General features: G+C 44.8%; 1 protein-coding gene across 4 annotated transcripts in view; it reads left to right on the forward strand.

Annotated features, from left to right (window-relative positions):
• Window positions 1-21,317, forward strand: part of TCTN2 (tectonic family member 2) — a 37,462-nt gene that overhangs the window by 7,342 nt on the left and 8,803 nt on the right. For all 4 annotated transcript variants that reach the window (XM_008964481.4, XM_063593758.1, XM_003812092.4 and 1 more), the window contains exons 5-13: window positions 907-1,007; window positions 8,554-8,753; window positions 9,769-9,895; window positions 12,254-12,395; window positions 14,378-14,443; window positions 16,568-16,702; window positions 16,945-17,022; window positions 18,150-18,230; window positions 18,822-18,933. In XM_008964481.4, the coding sequence (XP_008962729.2) occupies window positions 907-1,007; window positions 8,554-8,753; window positions 9,769-9,895; window positions 12,254-12,395; window positions 14,378-14,443; window positions 16,568-16,702; window positions 16,945-17,022; window positions 18,150-18,230; window positions 18,822-18,933 (1,042 nt within the window). The remainder of the gene's footprint in view (window positions 1-906; window positions 1,008-8,553; window positions 8,754-9,768; window positions 9,896-12,253; window positions 12,396-14,377; window positions 14,444-16,567; window positions 16,703-16,944; window positions 17,023-18,149; window positions 18,231-18,821; window positions 18,934-21,317) is intronic.

Genomic DNA, 21,317 nt, shown 5'->3' on the forward strand with positions numbered 1-21,317 from the left:
TAAATAGCCACCAGTTTTTGAGGACTTAATGTGAAACAAAGAAGGTGGAATAGCTCATTCATAATTTTTACATTGATCGCCTGTTGCAATGATATTATTTTGGATACATTGGGTTCAGTAAAATATATTAAGTTAATTTTATCTGTTTCTTTTTTGTAGCCTGGGCTACTTTTTGTATTTTTATTAGAGACAGGGTTTCACTATGTTGGCCAGGCTGGTCTTGAACTCCTGACCTCAGGTGATCCACCCACCTTGGCCTCCCAAAGTGCTGGGTTTACAGGTGTGAGCCACCCCGCCCAGCCTAAAATCAGTACATTATGTATATACTAACTTGTGACTCTTAGTCAATTGATTATCTTCTAGATCAACTATGACTTCTTTGGTTCATTGTAACTGGCATGTTTTCTTATGTTTGGGTTTTTGTTGGAGTGGTAGATGCAGGCCTCATGTATTTCGTGGATTCCTTAATGTCAAATATTTGGTAATAATGATTTACAAAACAAGATAATTCAGCTTGCTTTTTTTTTTTTTTTGACACGGAGTCTCACTTTGTCGCCCAGGTTGGAGTATAGTGGCACGATCTCGGCTCACTGCAAGCTCCACCTCCCGGGTTCACACCATTCTCCTGTCTCAGCCTTCCAAGTAGCTGGGACTACAGGCGCCTGCCACCACGCCCGGCTAATTTTTTGTATTTTTAATAGAGACCGGGTTTCACCGTGTTAGCCAGAATGGTCTCGATCTCCTGACCTCATGATCCACCTGCCTTGGCCTCCCAAAGTGCTGGGATTACAGGCGTGAGCCACCGCGCCTGGCCGATAATTCAGCTTTCTTTTGAATGTCAAAAATGTGACTGTGCTTTGTTGGAATGTTTCTTAGCTGAATTTTTCTGTTGTGTGTACTTTTCAGAGAACGTGACTGTCATTCCTAACCTGGTGTATCAGCCCCTTGGCCCTTGTCCTTGTAATTTAACAGCTGGAGCCTGTGATGTTCGCTGCTGCTGTGACCAGGTATGTTCTTTGGTTATTGGGCACAAAAGTTATGTTACCTGTGAGAACACCAGCAGTTCCACCAACAGCTTTTTTCATTTTTTATTTCTTGAGATAGGGTCTTGCTCTGTCACCCAGGCTGGAGTATGGTGATGCAATGATGGCTCACTGCAGCCTCGACCTCCCGGGCTCAAGTGATTCTCTTACCTCAGCCTCCTGAGTAGCTGGGACCACAGGCATGAACCATCACACCCAGCTAATTGTTTTGTATCTTTTGTAGAGATGGGATTTTGCCGTGTTGCTCAGGCTGGTCTCAAATTCCTGGGATCAAACAGTCCTCCTACCTTGGCCTCCCAAAATGTTGGGATTACAGGTGTGAGCCACCATGCCTTGCCCCAACAGCTTTTTAAGGGATGGTCTTCCAAAACTGAGATTATGTTTTCTATTGCAAATTGTTTTCAAATTGAGTTTTGTTTTTTTTTTTTTTTGAGATGGAGTCTCGCTCTGTCGCCCAGCCTGGAGTGCAGTGGCGTGATCTCGGCTCACTGCAAGCTCTGCCTCCCGGGTTCATGCCATTCTCCTGCCTCAGCCTCCTGAGTAGCTGGGACTACAGGCGCCCACCACCACGCCCAGCTAATTTTTTGTATTTTTAGTAGAGATGGGGTTTCACCGTGTTAGCCAGGATGGTCTCGATCTCCTGACCTCGTGATCCGCCCGCCTCGGCCTCCCAAAGTGCGGGGATTACAGGCGTGAGCCACCGCGCCCAGCCCAAATTGAGTATTTTTTAAATTTAAAAATTTTGGCAGGCGTGGTGGCGCATACCTGTAATCCCAGCACTTTGGGTGGCCAAGGTGGGCGGATCACCTGAGGTCCGGAGTTTGAGACCAGCCTGACCAACATGGAGAAACCCCCCATCTCTACTAAAAATACAAAATTAGCCAGGCGTGTTGGTGGGCGCCTGTAATCCCAGCTACTCAGGAGGCTGAGGCAGGAGAATCGCTTGAACCAGGGAGGCAAAGGTTGCAGTGAGCCAGAATTGTGCCACTGCACTCCAGCCTGGGCAACAAGAGCGAAACTCCGTTTCAAAAAAAAAAAAAAAAAAATCACACAACTTTTGAGTAAATTTTTTTTTTTGAGACGGCCTCCTAAAGTGCTGGGATTACAGGTGTAAGCCACCATGCCCGGCCTGACTTTTTTTCTTTTAGGCTTAGAGCAGATACAACATATAAACTCTATTTTCTTTTTTTTTTCTTTCTTTTTTTTTTTTTTGAGACAGAGTCTCGCTTTGTTGCCCAGGCCGGAGTGCAGTGACACGATCTCGGGTCACTGCAACCTCCACCTCCTGGATTCAAGTGATTCTTGTGCCTCAGCCTCCCGAGTAACTGGAACTACAGGTGTGCGCCACCACACCTGGCTAATTTTTGTATTTTTAGTAGAGACGGGGTTTCACCATGTTGGCCAGGCTGGTCTTAAACTCCTGACCTCAGGTGATCTGCCTACCTCGGCCTCCCAAAGTGCTGGGATTACAGGAGTGAGCCACTGCACTGGGCCTAAATTCAGTATTTTCTTATCTGGCATAGTCAGTCTAGTTTTTGGAAGAAGGAAAGAATATCTCTTTGGATAAAATCATGATTGTGAAGATCATACTGAGGGGATGGTTTTAATAATATTTATTCAGAAACCTTTAAGAAATATAAAAAAAAGAAAGAATAAGAAAGAACAGGCCTGGCGAAGCAGCTCACGCCTGTAATCCCAGCACTTTGGGAGGCCGATGTGGGTGGATCGCTTGAGTTCAGGAGTTGGATGCCAGCCTGGGCAACATGGCAAAACCCCATCTCTACAAAAATTAGCTGGGCATGATAGTGCAGGCCTGTAGTGCCAGCTCGGGAGGCTAAGCTGAGAGGATCGCTTGAGCCCAGGAGGTCAAGGCTGGAGTGAGCTATGATCACACCACTGCATGTCAGCCTAGGCGACAGAGCAAGACTCTCTTTCAAAAAAAGAAAGAAAGAAAGAAAGAAAACACAGGTTTTCAGTGATTTTTAGTAAATTTACACAGTTGTACAACCATCACCACAATCTATCTTCAGAACATTTCTACCACCCCAGAAAGAAATCGTGTGTCCCTGTAGCCGTTCCTATCTCCATCCCTCATCCAAGGCCTCCGTGAATCTGCCTCTGTCTCCATGAATTTGCCCATTTTGGACATTGCACGTATATGGAATCATGCAATATGTGGTCTTCAGTGACTTTCTTCTTGCACTTAGCATGATGCTTTTAAGGTTCTTTTACCTTGTAGCAGCTGTTACCACTTCATTCATTTTTGGTGTTTGAATCCTATTCCATTGTATGGATATATCACGTATTTCTTATCTATTTATTGGCTAATGGACATTTGAGTTGTTTCTGTTTTTTGGCTATTATGAATAGTGCCGCTGTGAACATTAGTGGACAGGTTTTTGTGTGAACATATGTTTCCATTTCTCTTGAGGATATATATAGTGGAGTTGCTGGGTTGCGTTATTACTGTATGTTTAACCTTTTGAGGAACTAGTTTCTGAAGCAGTTGCATCATTTTAAATTCCCATCAGCAATGTATGTGGGTTATAATTTCTCTATATCCTCACCAACAGTTGTTATTATTTGTCTGTTTGGTTATAGCCATGCAAGTAAGTGTGAACTGATATTTCTTCATGATTTCCTTCTTTGTTTTTTTCTTTAAATTTTTGAGACGGGGTCTTGCTCTGTCGCCCAGGATAGACTGCAGTAGTGCAATCACAGCTCACTGCAGCCTCAATCTCCCAGACTCAAGTGATCCTCTCACCTCAGCTTCCCAAGTGGCTGGAACCACAGGTGCACACCACCACACACAGTTAATTTTTGTGTTTTTTTGTGAAGGTGGGGTCTTGCTGTGTTGCCTAGGCTGGTCTAGAATTCCTGGGCTGAAGCAATCCTCTGGCCTCAGCCTCCCAAAGTGCAGGGATTATAGGCGTGAGCCACCATGCTCTGCCCTCACTGTGATTTTGATTTGTATTTCTCTAGTGGCAAATGATATAGAAGATCTTTTCATGTGCTTATGGGATATTTGTATATCTTTTTTGGAGAAATGTCTGTTTATACCCTTCACCCATGTTTTAAATTGGGCTGTCTTTTTGCTGAATTGTAAGAGGGTTCACTATATATTCTGGATCCTAGTTTCTTTTTTTTGTTTGTTTTATTTATTTTTTATTTATTTTTTGAGACAGAGTTTCGCTCTTGTTGCCTAGGCTGGAGGGCAATGGTGTGATCTCGGCTCACTGCAGCCTCCGCCTCCCAGGTTCAAGCGATTCTCCTGCCTCAGCCTCCTGAGTAGCTGGGATTACAGGTGCGTGCCACCACGCCTGGCTAATTTTTATATTTTTAGCGCAGATGGGGTTTCACCATGTTGGCCAGGCTGATCTCGAACTCCTGACCACAAGTGATCCGCCCTCCTCAGCCTCCCAAAATGCTGGGATTAGAGGGGTGAGCCACTGTGCCTAGCCAGGTTGTCTGCTTTCTTGTTGTTGTCCTTTGAGGCACAGACATTTAAAAATTTGATGAAGTCCAATTTATCTCATTTTTTTCTTCTGTTGCTTGTATTTCTGGTGTCATATTTCAGAAACCATTGTTTAATCCTGGCGAAATACACATTTAAAAATTTTTTGGCCGGGCTCAGTAGCTCACGCCTATAATCCCAGAACTTTGGGAAGCCGAGGTGGGTGGATCACCTGAGGTCAGGAGTTCGAGACCAGCCTGGCCAACATGGTGAAACCCCATCTGTACTAAAATACAAAAATTAGCTGGACATGGTGGCGGGTGCCTGTAGTCCCAGCTATTCCGGCGGCTGAGGCGGGAGAATCACTTGAACCCAGGAGGCAGAGGTTGCAGTGAGCCAAGATTGTACCACTGCACTCCAGCCTGGGTGACAGAGTGAGAGTCCATCTCAAAAAAATAATAATAATAATTTTTGATTAATCTTTTTTTCTTATTCTATTTATTTATTTATTTTTATTATTATTTTGAGACAGAGCCTTGTTCTGTCACCCAGGCTGGAGAGCAGTGGTGCCATCTCCGCTCACTGCAACCTCTGCCTCCTGGCTTCAGCATTCCTCCCGCCTTGGCCTCCCAAAGTGATGGGATTACAGGAGTGAGCCACCATGCCCAGCTAATTTTTTGTGTCTTTAGTAGAGATGGAGTTTTGCCGTGTTGGCCAGGCTGGTCTTGAACTCCTGGCCTCAAGTGATCTGCCCACCTTGACTTCCCAAAGTGCTGGATTACAGGTGTGAGTCACCGTGGCTGGCCTTTTCTTATTTTTATTTTTAACCTTTCTTTTTTAACCTATCAAGAAGAAGCACTGAAGCACATTTAAAATTTTTTTTGAGACGGAGCCTCGCTCTGTTGCCCAGGCTGGAGTGCAGTGGCACGATCTTGGCTCACTGCAACCTCCGTCTCCCAGGTTCAAGCGATTCTCCTGCCTCAGCCTTCCAAGTAGTTGGGATTACAGGCGCGTGCCACCATGCTCAGCTAATTTTTTGTATTTTGTTGTAGAGATGGGGTTTCACCGTATTAACTAGGGTGGTCTTGATCTCCTGACCTCGTGATCCACCCACCTCAGCCTCCCAAATTGCTGGGATCACAGGCGTGAGCCACTGCACCTGGCCACAATTTTTGTTCTTATTTAAATTTAAGGGGAATGAGAACTGCAAAAGAAGAAGTTTACTGGTACCCAAGTCCCAAGTCCCTCTCGTATTTGAGTGAGGACAGTTAATGTTTCGTTGGTTTTTTACTTCCCCACTGGGAAATGCAAACTTATTTTTTTAAAACAGCTTCACTGACGTATGATTGGCATACAAAAGCTGCAGATATTCAAAGTATCCTTGAATATGTGTTTGGAGATAAGTACACACCCATGAGCTCATCCACGCAGTCAATACCATATGCTTCCCCTCACCTCCAAAGGTTTCCTTTGGTTTTTTTGGTTGTTGTTTTGTTTTGTTTCCTTTTGTGGTGAAAGCACTTAACATAAGATCTACCCTCTTAGCAAATTTTTAAGTGTCCTATCATGGTTGGTTTCACTAAACAGGAAAGGGAAGTTTAGGGTCTGCATTAATATTGTCATTCTTTTTTTTTTTTTTTTTTTAAGACAGAGTCTTGATCTGTCGCCCAGGCTGGAGTATAGTGGTGCGATCTCGGCCCGCTGCAACCTTCGCCTCCCGGGTTCAAGCAATTCTTCTGCCTCAGCTTGCTGAGTAGGTGGGATTACAGGCGTGCACAACCACACCTGGCTAATTTTTGTATTTTCAGTAGAGACGAGTTTTGCCATGTTCACCAGGCTGGCCTCGAACTCCTGACTTCAAGTGATCTACCCACCTTGGCTTCCCAAAGTGCTGGGATTATAGGCGTGAGCCCCCACACCCGGCCAATATTGTGATTTTTACACTAAAAATTATCCTAAGAACAATTAAATTTAATTAAAAGAGTAAAGTACAGCGGCCGGGCACGGTGGCTCACCACTGTAATCCCAGCACTTTGGGAGGCCGAGGTGGGTTGATCATGAGGTCAGGAGATAGAGACTATCCTGGCCAACATGGTGAAACCCCGTCTCTTCTAAACATGTAAAAATTAGCGGGGCATGGTGGTGGGTGCCTGTAGTCCCAGCTACTCAGGAGGCTGAGGCAGGAGAATCGCTTGAACCCAAGAGGAAGAGGTTGCAGTGAGCTGAGATCGCGCCACTGCACTCCAGCCCGGGTGACAGAGCGAGACTCCATCTCAAAAAAAAAAAAAAAAAAAGAGTAAAGTACATCATACATTTGGCTCAGGTATCATTAGAATTGTCAAATGGCCCTTCCTTCTCTTCCTTCCAGGCCACGCTGTGTCCCATGTCTGACTCCCTTTTGCATGTGTTGTGCTGTGTGCTACAGTACCAGCCCCTGACGTCCTTTAGTATTCTGGATCAGTGACATCTTCAGATAACCACAATGCAGCAGCACTTTATACACAATCAGTTTTTAATTTGAATTGCTCTCGTTTCAAATGAGAGATCACTTCTCTACTGTCAATAAACAAAGATTCAGGACGTAATTTAACTTACAGCTCTCTGGATCCTTCGTGAAACAAGGAAAAATACAGATGAATATCTGAATCAAGTAACTTCTTTTTTCGAGACGGAGTCTTGTTCTGTCACCCAGGCTGGAGTGCAGTGGTGTGATCTCTGCTCACTGCAACCTCTGCCTCCTGGGTTCAAGTGAGTCTCCTGCCTCAGCCTCCCAAATAGCTGGGATTATAGGTGTGTGCCACCACGCCTGGCTAATTTTTTTATTTTTAGTAGAGATGGGGTTTCACCATGTTGGCCAGGCTGGTTTTGAACTCCTGACCTTAGGTGATCCACCTGCCTCAGCCTCCCAAAGTGCTGGGATTACAGGTGTGAGCCACTGCGCCCGGTCTTTTTTTTTTTTTTTTTTTAAGAGGCAGGGTCTTGTTCTGTTGCCCAGGCTGGACTTCAGTGGCCCAATCATGGCTCACTGCAGCCTCAGCCTCCTGGACTCAAGCAGTCCTTTCCTCAACCTCCTGAGTAGCTGGGATCACAGATGTGCACCACCATGCCCGGCTAATTTTTTTTTTTTTTTAATTTTGTCGGGGCTGAGTCTCTCTATGTTGCCTAGGCTGGTCTCAAACTTCTGGGCTCAAACATTCATTCCACCTCATCCTCCCAAAATGTTAGGATTTCAGGCATGATGCACTGCGTGCAGTCCAAGTAATTTATTTATTTATTTATTTATTTTGAGACAGAATCTCACTGTGTTTCCCAGGATGGAGTGCAGTGTGTGATCTTGGCTCACTGCAACCTCTGCCTCCTGGGCTCAAGCAATTCTCATGGCTCAGCCTCCTGAGTAGCTGGGATTACAGGTGCCCACCACCACACCCGGCTAATTTTTGTATTTTTAGTAAATATGGGGCTTCACCATGTTGGCCAGTCTGGTCTCACACTCCTGACCTCAAGTGATCCACCTGCCTCGGCCTCCCAAAGTGTTGGGATTACAGGCGTGAGCCCCTGCACCCAGCCCCAAGCAATTTCTTGATGACATTAATTGGGTCGTGTTATAATCTAGTGAGGGCCTGGAGGATCCTTGTGGAATATGGAACGTTTCCCCTCTCTCTAAATGTCTGGAGGCTTTTCTGGGCTAAGGGTTTGAATGGTAATGACAATTAAGAAAGGAGGTTTACTATGTTTTTGTCTTCATTTGAGATTTATTCTGTACTATCTTTTCTTCTTTTGTTTTACTGGGAATATCTCATGTCCTTGGTAAAACTGTGGTTCCCTTGAATGCTTGGAGTTTCTGACTTGGAGGCTTATTTGGGGAATTGACAAAAGAAATTCCAGAACTATTTTACTTTTTGTGGGCACAAGGCACTTTTAGATGAGACACAGATTATAGGTTTTCTTGCTTACTTGGTAGTGTCCTGCTGGCCTTAAATAAGAGTTAGCATTCGCCACGCTTGCCAGGAGATCCTGACCACGGTCACAGCTCCTGCCTTTATGTTTGTCTTCCAGGAATGCTCATCAAATTTAACAACGCTGTTCAGACGGTCCTGCTTCACCGGCGTGTTTGGAGGAGACGTCAATCCTCCTTTTGATCAGCTCTGCTCTGCTGGGACGACGACACGTGGTGTCCCCGATTGGTTTCCCTTTCTGTGTGTGCAGTCCCCCCTTGCCAACACACCCTTCCTTGGTTACTTCTATCATGGTGCTGTGTAAGTGTCTGAGCAGCCGCCTGGGATGGGGCATTGTTCTCCTGCCCTGGTGGGGCCATACTCTAGTAGGCCCTGTAACGCGGTCACGTTTTTCCCAACCCCTCTCCAGAGGTTCCGTGCCTAAAGGGTTCAATTCTAGATTTCAGTTAGCCAATTTATTTTGCATTATTTGGAAGAATTGGGCCTCATTGAAAAGAAATTGATTGACATTGAAAACAGCTCATGGTGCTTTTCTAGGGGAGGCGAAGGAGTGGTGGCTCATGGGAGATTTTAATGTTCTGTATTTTACAGTTTGGGATTGTTAAAAATTTACATCTGTGATTTTTGTAATTAAAAAGTAGGCTGGGAGCGGTGGCTCACGCCTGTAATCCCAGCACTTTGGGAGGCCGAGGCGGGCAGATCATGAGGTCAGGAGATCGAGACCATCCTGGCTAACACGGTGAAACCCTGTCTCTACTAAAAATACAAAAAATTAGCCAGGCGTGGTGGCACGTGCCTGTAGTCCCAGCTACTAGGGAGGCTGAGGCAGGAGAATGGCCTGAACCCAGGCGGCGGAGCTTGAGCTGAGATCGCGCCACTGCACTCCAGCCTGGGCGACAGAGCGAGACTCTGGCCCAAAACAAACAAAACAAAACAAAGTAAAGTGGCTGGGTGCAGTGGGTCACGTCTGTAATCCCAGCACTTTGGGATGCTGAGGCAGAGTGATCACCTGAGGTTGGGAGTTCAAGACGAGCCTGGGTACGTGGTGAAACCCCATCTCTACTAAAAATACAAAAAATTAGCCAGGTGTGTTGGTGGGCACCTGTAATCCCAGCTTACTCGGGAGACTGAGGCACAAGAATTGCTTGAACCTGGGAGGCGGAGGTAGCAGTGAACAAAGATCACGCCACTGCACTCCAGCCTGGGTGACAGAGTGAGACTCCATCTCAGAAAACAAGAGTAAAGAACAACATTAAGGAAGAATTGTGTTTTTGCAGATAACTGAAACTATTCAGCCTTTCTTATTGATTTTCAGTTCCCCCAAACAGGACTCTTCCTTTGAAGTATATGTGGATACTGATGCAAAAGACTTTGCAGACTTTGGTTACAAACAAGGAGATCCCATTATGACTGTAAAGAAGGCATATTTTACTATTCCGCAGGTAATCATTGCAATATTAGTACGCTAGACCGTTCTCTTTTTTTTTTTTTTTTTTATGAGATGGAGTCTCGCTCTTACCTCCTAGGCTCAAGTGCAGTGCCAGATCTCGGCTCACTGCAACCTCTGCCTCCCGGGTTCAAGTGATTCTCCTGCCTCAGCCTCCCCAGTAGCTGGGACTACAGGTGTGTGCCACCGCACCCAGCCAATTTTTTGTATTTTTAGTACAGACGGGGTTTCACCATGTTGACCTGGATGATCTCGATCTCTTGACCCTGTGATCTGAGTGCCTCAGCCTCCCAAAGTGCTGGGATTACAGGCATGAGCCACCACGCCTGGCCACTAGACCCTTCTTTTATTTTTCCTGTCCTATTGTTAATTTAAGTCATATTTCTCTTTAAAATCTCTTTTTAAGTTACTTATTTTCCTCCTTTCTACCTTTCAGGGACTTAACTGTTTATGTTCTCCAAATTAATAAAATATATAGTCACTCTTAATCACTGTCTTTGCTTAAAACTCAGAGTGAACTTACAAAATAAAACCAAAAGATTTTCTATAAGTTTCCATGGAAGTACCTATCATTCTTTTTCTTTTTTTTTTTGAGACAGAGTTTCGCTGTTTTTGCCCAGGCTGGAGTGTAATGGCACAATCTCAGCTCACCGCAACCTCTGCCTCCCGGGTTCAAGCGATTCTCCTGCCTCAGCTTTCCCAAGTAGCTGGGATTACAGGCATGCACCACCACGCCCAGCTAATTTTGTATTTTTAGTAGAGACGGGGTTTCTCCATGTTGGTCAGGCTGGTCTCGAATTCCTGACCTCAGGTGATCTGCCTGCCTCAGCCTCCCAAAGTGCTGGGATTACAGGCATGAGTCTTTTTTTTTTTTAAATTAAAAAAATTTGTTTTGGTTTGAGACATAGTCTTGCTCTGTCACCTAGGGTGGAGTGCACTGGCGTGATCTCAACTCCCTGCAGCCCTGACCTCCCACATTCAAGTGATCCTCCTACCTCAGCTTCCCAAGTAGCTGAGACTACAGGCACATGCCACCATTCCTGGCTAATTTTTTGTAGAGGTGGGGTTTTGCCATGTTGCCCAGGCTGGTCTTTTTAACTTCTGGGCTGAAGTGACCTGCCCACTTTGGCCTCCCAATGTGCTGGGATTACAGGCTTGAGCCACCGCACCCAGCCAAAAATTTTTCTGTAGAGATGGGGGTTTCACTATGTTGCCCAGGCGGGTCTTAAACTCCTGGCCTCGAAATTCTTCTGCCTTGGCCAAAGTGTTGGGATTACAGTGTGAGCCTTGATGCCTGGCTAGCAGTAACTATCATTCTTTGCTTCTTTTTCTTTTTAAATTTTTATTTTAGGTTCAGGGCTACATGTGCAGGTTTGTTATATAGGTAAACTTGTGTCATGGGGTTTTGTTGTACAGATTATTTGTCACCCAGGTACTAAGCCAAGTTACCCAATAGTTTTTTTCTGATCCTCTCCCTCCGCCTACTCACTACCCTCAAGTAGGGTCCAGTATAAAAAACAATGGTTAGATAAATACATCATTTTATTTACCATTCTAGAATTTTGAAAAATATTTTAAGGCTGTAAGGTTGTATATGGAATCATTTGTATATCTATATATGAATGCACGAGTGAATGAATGACAGGGTCTTGCTCTGTCGCCCAGGCTGGAGTGTAGTGAGTGTAGTCACAGCTCACTGCAGCCTCCATCTCATGGGCTCAAGCAATCCTCCCACCTCAGCCTCCCAAGTAGCTGGGACTATAGGTGCATGCCATTATACCCGGTTAATTTTTTACTTTTTGTAGAGACAGGGTCTTGCTATGTTGCCCAGGTTGGTCTTGAACTCCTGGGCTCAAATGATTCTCCCACTACAGCCTTCCAAAATGATGGGATTACAGGTGTGAGCCACTGCTCCCAACCTGAAATCTTTTTTTAAGTTCAACATTATGAGGAGTGTTATTTGTGGGAAGAAAGCATGGGAGGTGAAAGTTTCTCTTTCCTATTCATATGAATCCATTTTTATGGTATTAAACTCTGGTTGTGATGAGGGAGAGAACATGAAGTTAAATATAGTCATGTCTCTGCAAACTAAATAGAACAGGACAAGGGATTTTCTTTGTTTTTATTAGACAATATTTACTGTGACTCCACAACCAGTGGCTTCCAGACCTTGATGGGCAAATCAGTTAGATGTTTTGCTAAAGCGGGTCAACTAGTCAGTGAACTTGCCGTTGCTGAAACCAGACCAGCAATGGGAGCAGGCTGCAGAAAGACCAATTTTAAGGGATGCTGATCTGTTTTGTATGATGAGGAGAGAGGCCATAAATCTGTTGGCTTTGCCCTTCTCCCTCAGGTGTCCCTGGCTGGGCAGTGTATGCAGAACGCCCCAGTGGCATTTCTTCACAATTTTGATGTTAAATGCATTACTAATTTGGAACTATACCAAGAACGAGATGGTATTATCAATGCGAAGATAAAGAATGTTGCCTTAGGAGGTATGTTACATTTCTTTGAAAAAAGAACACAGGCCCAAACATGAATATAAAGTATGATCTCATGAGAATATAAATCATTTCTACTGGTTCAACTTCAAATAATATTTGAACTGCCAATTATTTTCTTTGGAAAAAGTTTAGTTCCATAAGACAGCATATTGCATATTAATTATTTTGAAATTGAAGTAAAATTCAAATAACATAAAATTAGCCTTTTTGTTTGTTTCTCCATCACGCAGGTTGGAGTGCAGTGGCGCGATCTCGGCTCACTGTACCCTCTGCCTCCTAAGTTCAAGCGATTCTCCTGCCTCAGCTTCCCGAGTAGCTGGGACTACAGGTGCCTGCCACCATGCCTGGCTAATTTTTGTGTTTTTGGTAAAGATGGGGTTTCACCGTGTTGGCCAGGCTGGCCTTGAACTCCTGACCTCAGGTGATCCACTCTCCTAGGCCTCCCAAAGTGCTGGGATTACAGGTGTAAGCCATCGCGTCCCACCAGAATTAACCCTTTTAAAGTGTACAATTCATTGACATTAGTACCTTCCACACTGTTGTGCCACCATCACCTCTCTCTAGTTCCAGAACGTTTCATCGCCTCAGAAGGGCATCTGTACCCATTAGCAGTCACTCCCTACCCCTCTTCCCTCAGCCCCTGGCAGCCACCAATCTGCTTTCTGTCTCCGTGGATTGCTTATTCTGGGTGTTCCCTAGAAACAGAATCATACGCTATGTGGCCTTTTGTGTCTGGCTTCTTTCACTGAGCATGGTGTTCCATGGTTCATCTGTGTTGTAGCGTGTGGCAGCGCTTCATTCCTTTTTATGGCTGAATCATGGTCCGTTGCATGGACAGAGCACATTGTGTTTGTCCATTCGTCAGTTGATGGACATGTGGGTTGTTTTCATCTTTGACTGTTGTGAATAGTGCTGCCATGAACACTCGTGTCCAAGTTTTTGTGTAGATGTGTGTTTTTGTTTCTTTTGGGTAGACACCTAGGAGTGGAACTGACAGGTCATGCTAATATGACTTCTTGAGGACCCACCAAATTGTTTTTTTTGGTTTTTTTGTTTTTTTTTGAGAGGGAGTCTTGCTCTGTCACCCAGGCTGGAGTGCAGTGACGTGATCTCGGCTCGCTGCAACCTCCACCTCCCTGGTTCAAGCGATTCCCCTGCCTCAGCCTCCCAAGTAGCTGAGATTACAGGCATGTGCCACCACACCTGGCTAATTTTTTTTTTTTTGAGACCAAGTCTCGCTCTTGTCCCCCAGGCTGGAGTGCGATGGCGCAATCTCGGCTCACGGCAACCTCCACCTCCTGGGTTCAAGCGATTCTCCTGCCTCAGCCTCCCGAGTAGCTGGGATTACAGGCACCCACCACCACGCCCTGCTAATTTTTGTATTTTTAGTAGAGACGAAGTTTAGTAGAGATCTGATTTCACCATGTTGGCCAGGCAGATCTCGAACTCCTGACCTCAGGTGATCCGCCCACCTCGGCCTCCCAGAGTGCCGGGATTACAGGCATGAGCCACCGCGCCCGGCTAATTTTTTTGTATTTTTAGTAGAGAGGAGGTTTCACCATGTTGGCCAGACTGGTCTCAAACTCCTGACCTCAGGCAATCTGCCTGCCTCGGCCTCCCAAAGTGCTGGGATTATAGGCGTGAGCCCCTGCGCCCGGCCAATTGTTTTCTACAGCGTCTGCACCATTTTGTATTGCCACCAGCAGTGAACTGCATATTTGTTTTTATGTCACAGTGACCCTGGTTTTTGTTTGTTTGTGTGTTTGTTGTGGATTTTCTTCCTCAGTTATAATTAGATGCTAAGAGGATGGGGACTCCTATCTGATGGTTTTTGGGGAGTGGGGAGGGTTTTGTAGTCAGCACCCTGGGCAGTTGCAGTCACCATATTTACTTTGTAAGCTATACTTTGAGTAAGTGTGATCATGGTAGGCCATGTGTACGCCTGTGGAAGTTAATTTATGTTATCTCTTTAGGCATAGTTACACCAAAAGTGATCTATGAGGAAGCAACTGACCTAGACAAATTCATCACCAATACAGGTATTTAATGTTACACTTCGACGTCATTTCTTCAGAAACAGATATGTCATTTCTTACAAGTAATATATACCCTCAGAGCGTATATTTTTGTTAGTCATTTAAAAAGGCTCACAATAGTTAGAAAAATCTGCCAGGAGCATTTCATTTGTTCCTCGTTCTGTCCTGCTGGGCTTTAGAGTGCTCTCTGTGACCTTGAGCCTGCTCCTCCACAGTCCTGGATTCTCTGAGATCCACCGACCCTTCTAGTTCCAGCTTCCATGAACCTTTTCTTAAATGTTTGATAGTTAAAGAATTCTTTTTTTTTTTTTTTTTTTTTTTGAGGCGGAGTTTTGTTCTTATCACCCAGGCTGGTGTGCAATGGCATGATCTCGGCTCACTGCAACCTCCACCTCCTGAGTTCAAGCGATTCTCCTGCCTCAGCCCCCTGAGTAGCTGGGATTATAGTCACCCGCCACCACACCCAGCTAATTTTGTATTTTTAGTAGAGACGGGGTTTCTCCCTGTTGGTCAGGCTGGTCTCGAACTCCCGACCTCAGGTGATCCACTCGCCTTGGCCTCCCAAAGTGCTGGGATTATAGGTGTGAGCCACCACGCCCGACCAGTTAAAGAACTTTTTAGGGCACAGCATTTTCACTTTTTGCTTTCTTTCCTTTTTTTTTTTTTTTTTGATAATTAAACTTTCCAATTGTGATGCAGCCAAATAAGTTACGTAGAGTTTGGAAGATTTTTTTTTTTTTTTTTTTTGAGATGGATTCTTGCTCTGTCACCCAGGCTGGAGTGCAGTGGTGTAATCTTGGCTCACTATAACCTCCACTTCCTGGGTTCAAGCAGTTCTCCTGCCTCAGTCTCTCAAGTAGCTGGGATTACAGGTGTCCACCACCATATGCCTGGCTAATTTTTGTATTTTAGTAGAGATGGGGTTTCACCACGTTGGCCAGGCTGGTTTCGAACTCCTGACCTCAGGTGATCCACCTGCCTTGGCCTCCCAAAGTGCAGGGGTTACAGGCGTGAGCCACCGTGACTGGCTGGCTCAGTTTGGCTAATTTTACCAGAACTTTAATTTTTAATGAAGGATACTGTTTGTTTCTTTCTTTTCTTTTTTTTTTTAATTGGAGACAGAGTCTTGCTCTGTCGCCCAGGCTGGAGTGCAGTAGGGTGATCTCAGCTCACTGTACCCTCCATCTCCCAGGTTCAAGCAATTCTCATGCCTTAGCCTCCTGAGTAGCTGGGATTACAGGCACCTGCCACCAATCCCGGCTAATTTTTGTATTTTTTTGTATTTTTTTTTTTTTTTTGAGACAGTCTCACTCTGTCACCCAGGCTGGAGTGTAGTGACACAATCTCCACTCACTGCAACCTCTGCCTCCTGGGTTCAAGCGATTCTTCTGCCTCAGCCTCCCGAGTAGCTGGGATTACAGGTGCCTGCCCCCATGCCTGGCTAATTTTTTGTATTGTTAGTAGAGAGGGGGGTTTCACTGTGTTGGCCAGGCTGGTCTTGAACTCCTGACCTCGTGATCTGCCTGCCTCAGCCTCCCAAAGTGCTGGGATTACAGGCATGAGCCACCGCGCCCGGCCTAATTTTTGTATTTTTAGTAGAGACAGGGTTTCGCCATGCTGGCCAGGCTGGTCTCAAACTCTTGACCTCAGGTGATCTGCCCACCTCGGCCTCCCCAAGTGCTGGGTGTCTCTTTCTGATGTGTTGTACTTCTCAAATTTATTCATTAGCTCATCAAATGTTAGTGGAGTTCCTACGTCGTAGTAGGGAACTAGATAGCGGGCCCCTGCCCTGGCGGAACTGACCCTCTGGTCTTTCATCTCACAAACATTTTACCAAGTGCATGCTCCATGGCAAGCTATGAGCCAGGTGCTGGAGATATAGAAATGAAAGGAACAGATCTCATTCTGGGTACTGTGATGGCATAGAAGAGGCAGTTAATGCTGACTTGGTGGGACCAGGGCAGGGTTCCTCAAGGAAGCGGTGACCGTGCCATGTTAGGGAGCTGGAGATAGGGAGGGCAGGGGCAGGGCACTTGGGGAAGGCCACGCAAGCAGAGAGAACCTCCCAGTAACAGAGTCAGGCTCAAAGAGGGTCTTTAATTTATGAACATATTCTTGTATTTGCAGAAACTCCTTTAAATAACGGATCAGCCCCCAGAATTGTGAATGTGGAAGAACATTATATTTTCAAATGGAATAATAATACCATCAGTGAAATAAATGTTAAAATTATTAGGGCAGAGATTAATGCCCACCAGAAAGGTAACTTTGATGAGGGTAGCAAGCATGCTTTCACTGAAAAGTATTTTTTTTTCTCTTTTCAAGATTCTTATAATTATAACCCATAAAACTAAGTTAGACTTGTTTCTTATGTGCATTTATGATTTAATTAACGAGAGTACACTTTGTATGACAAAATGCAATTTTAAGGTAAACACTATGGAGAATAATTTCTTTTCCTAGTGAAATGGTGCACATTATATTTTATTTTGTTTTATTTCTAGGGATAATGACACAGAGATTTGTAGTAAAATTTTTAAGCTATAATAGCGGTAATGAAGAAGAATTATCTGGAAATCCAGGTAAGATGAGTATATGCCAGTCATTGATCTTACAAACATACTTTAGTTCAACACTCCCAGCCATCAGGATGGTTATAAGTAACTCTCTCCAATTTTAGTTTCTGACTCTGACCTTTTTCCTTATTTTCTCTTTTTCTTTTTTTGAGACGGAGTCTTGCTCTGTTGCCCAGTCTGGAGTGCAGTGGTGCAATCTCGGCTCACTGCAACCTGCACCTCCTGGGTTCAAGAGATTTTCTTGCCTCAGCCTCCTGAGTAGCTGGGATTACAGGTGCACACCACCATGCCTGGCTTTTTTTTTTTTTTTTTTTAATCACACAACACAGGAAGCTTTATTCATCTGCTACTTCTCCAAAGAGAGGCTTGCAGGGTTGCTCACTTTAATATAATTTATATATTTTTAGTAGAGATAGGCTGTTGTTCACCGTGTTGGCCAGGCTGGTCTTGAACTCCTGACCTCAAGTGATCCCCTGGCCTTAGCCTCCCAAAGTGTTGTGATTACAGGCATGAGCCACTGCCCCAGCCTCTTTATTCTCTGTTGTGGCACTGTATTCATTTTTTTTTTTTTTTTTTGAGATGGAGTTTCACTCTTGTCACCCAGGCTGGAGTGCAATGGCACGATTTGGGCTCACTGCAACCTCCACCTTCCAGGTTCAAGCAATTCTCCTGCCTCAGCCTCCCAAGTAGCTGGGATTACAGGTGCCCACCAACACCCTCAGCAAATTTTTGTACTTTTAGTAGAGACGGGGTTTTGCCATATTGGCCATACTGGTCTCGAACTCCTGACCTCAGGTGATCCACCCACCTTGGCCTCCCAAAGTGCTAGGATTACAGGCGTGAGCCACTACGCCTGGCCGACATGGTATTCTTTTTGTGATAACAATGTAATTTTTTTTTTTTACATAGTCTGTTGTACATAGTAACAAGTTGCTGTAAATGTGAAGCATTCTTTCTCTTTAGCTAGTTTTTTTTTTGAGAGACACGAAGGTGCCATCTTTCTCTCAAGGGTATTTTCAAAAGCTTCGCCTATGTGTTTTCTTCCCTTGTGCATGACTCTTGTATTATTTGCAGAGTTAGGGCTTGCTATGCTGGAGGAAACAGGCTCACGTTCCTTTGTTGTGTTTGTCTAGGTTACCAACTTGGCAAGCCTGTCCGAGCTCTAAATACCAACAGGATGAATAATGTCACCACTTTACATCTTTGGCAATTGGGTAATCCGGTTTGGTCATTATGATTAGCCCTTTGGCAAATTGGTGTTAGAAGTATTACCATATTTTGAATCTAATCAAGCAATCAATTATTTTAAAGCCCAGTTGGTTTATTTAGCAGAGAGGTACATGCTGCTGAATAACAGTGGTGATGGTTTTTCCTGCTTCTACAGCTTTTTAAAAAGGAATGCTAACATTGTTTGCACCTGAAGTGCTGGTTGCTAGTAGAAGAGATTGAAATAAGAGATTGGCTTGAGAGTCCAATGTTATTGTTGCCTGTAGCCCAGGATGGTGCTAATTGGAGACATGAAAATAACTTCATTCTGAACTGCAGGAAATCTGTGCTTCAGGGGTAATTACGCACATCTGCCAGAGGCAGTGTCACTTCTGAAGAAACCACCGCTCAGGATCTGAGAAGTCTGATAAAGGCACCTTTGTTCAGCTTTGAAAGGATTAGACTAACAGTGATCTCAGTTTTTGAAAACTGGCAACTTTATTTCTACTTACTGTTTTCTGTTTTTCACGGAAAACTGAAGTTAATCTTTACTTTTGTTTAGCAAAAAGTAGCAAGAGGACAATCTTTTTCTTTTATAGCTGGAAGGGGTCTGTGTACATCAGCAACTTTCAAACCCATTTTATTTGGAGAAAATGTACTCTCTGGATGCCTGTTAGAAGTCAGGATTAATGAAAATTGTACTCAGCTCAGGTGAGTGTTTCATTGGTGAATATATCGGCAATGTGAATGGTTTGCCTAGAATTAATTCACTACATGAATATCAAAGACAGCATGAATATGAAAAATTAGAGTCAATTAAAATGTGTAAAAGTGATAATAAATACAGACATGTAATACAATTTAGAGTTGATTCAAACATCAATATGAGGGAAAATAAACTTTTTCTTGGGACTAAAGCCAGTTCATCCACCTTTAAGCAAATTTCATCCACATTTAAACAAATGTCTCTGCCAAAGTTTGTTCAGCTCATTGGAACCTTTTTTGTTGTTGTTGTGTGGTTTTTTTTGTTGAGATGAAGTCTCACTTTGTCACCTAGGCTGGAGTGCAGTGGTGCGATCTCAGCTCATTGCAGCTTCTGCCTCTCCGGTTCAAGCAATTATCCTGCCTTAGCCTCCCTAGCAGCTGGGATTACAGGCATGCACCACCACGCCTGGCTGATTTTTTTTGTATTTTTAGTAGTGATGGGGTTTCACAATGTTGGTCTCAAACTCCTAACCTCAAGTGACCTTGCCCACCTTGGCCTCCCAAAGTGCTGGGATTATAGGCGTAAGCCACCGCGCCTGGCCTCATTGGAACCTTATACTCCTAGAGCTATGAAAAAGGCCAGAGCAAAGTGTAACTGGGGTGATTAACTTTTTTTTTTTTTTTTTTTTTTTGAGACAGGGTCTCACTGTGTTTCCCAGGCTGGGGTGCAGTGGTGCAATCATGGCTTACTGCAGCCCCAACCTCCCCAGGCTCAGGTGGTCTTCCACCTGCCTTGGCCTCCTAAAGTGCTGAGATTACAGGCATGAGTCACTCTGCTGGCCTATGTTCTGTTTTTGTTTTTGTTTTCTTTTTGAGACAGAGTTTCACTCTTGTTGCCCAGGCTGGAGTGCAATGGCATAATCTCGGCTCACTGCAGCCTCCGCCTCCCAGGTTCAAGTGATTCTCCTGCCTCAGCCTCCTGAGTAGCTGGGATTACAGGCATGTGCCACCTCACCCGGCTAATTTTGTATTTTTAGTAGAGATGGGGTTTCTCCATGTTGGTCAGGCTGGTCTCGAACTCCTGACCTCAGGTGATCTGCCCTCCTCAGCCTCCTAAAGTGCTGGGATTACAGCTGTGAGCCACTGTGCCCAGCCTTGTTTTTTGTTTTTTTGTTTTTGTTTTTTTTTGACAGTAGCCATCCTAATAGATACTAAGTGGTATCTCATTGTGGTTTTGATTGCATGCGTTCTTTTTGGCTTATTTGTTTTTTGAGACAAGGTCTCACTCCATCACCCAGACTGGAGCGCAGTGGTGTGATCATGGCTCGTTGCAGCCTGACCCTCTCGAGCTCAGGCGATCCTCCCACTTCACCCTCCCGAGTATCTTGGAGTACAGGTGTGTGCCTCGCTGATTTTTCATATTTTTTGTAGAGATGGGGTTTCACCGTGTTGCTCAGGCTGCTCTCAAACTGCTGGGCTCAAACGATCCTCCTGCCTTGGCCTCCCAAAGTGCTGGGGTTACAAGCATGAACCATTATGCCCGGCATGCATGCATTCTTACACACGTTTTATCTGTTACATATCCCAAGATGTGTAGTTCTTTGGGAAGCAGGAAGAAATGGGGGTAACATTGAGAAGTTAAGGAAAACTGGTATAAATTATTGGCAGCAGCTCCTGATTATAGGTTTTGAGGCCTGAGTCCATGGGCAGAGTCCCTCTCCTGCAGTTCATGAGATTTGTACCCTCCAGTGACAGTACTGGGAAGGAGGGAATGCTACGTTCCAACTCTTAGTCTTCACTTAATTTTATGACTCAAAATTCCAGCTAGATATTTAGGTTACTTTTACTGTTGGATCACTCTGGCCCACGAATGTATCCTGCTAACTTGATGTGTGCTCTAACTACCTCCTAAGTTTGGTGACAGTCAGCAGAGTTTGTGAACCGTGTGATTCCCAACTTAAGTTACTAACATTTTTTTTTTTTTGAGACAGGATCTTGCTCTGTCACCCAGGCTGGAGTGCAGTGGTACGATCTCAGCTCACTGTAGCCTTAACCTCACCAGGCTTATGCGCTCCTTCCACCTCAGCCTCCCGAGTAGTTGGAACTATAGGTGCATGCCACCATGCCTGGCTAATTTTTGTATTTTTTGTAGAGGCAGGGTTTTGCCCTGTTGCCCAGGCTGGTCTTGAACTCCTGAGCTCAAGCAATCCTCCCACCTCAGCCTCCCAAAGGGTTGGGATTACAGGTGTGAGCCACTGCACCCGGCTAAGTTACTAACATTTTAAGTCTAAAGTAAAAGATTGCTTTTGTATGTTCTCCCCTAGGTGTGTAGGTCCATCCTGGGAAGGCCATCAGACACACCTAGTCCATGGGTGACACCCAGCCAGTTT

Source organism: Pan paniscus, chromosome 10 (assembly GCF_029289425.2).
Source record: "Pan paniscus chromosome 10, NHGRI_mPanPan1-v2.0_pri, whole genome shotgun sequence".
Lineage (NCBI taxonomy): Eukaryota > Metazoa > Chordata > Mammalia > Primates > Hominidae > Pan > Pan paniscus.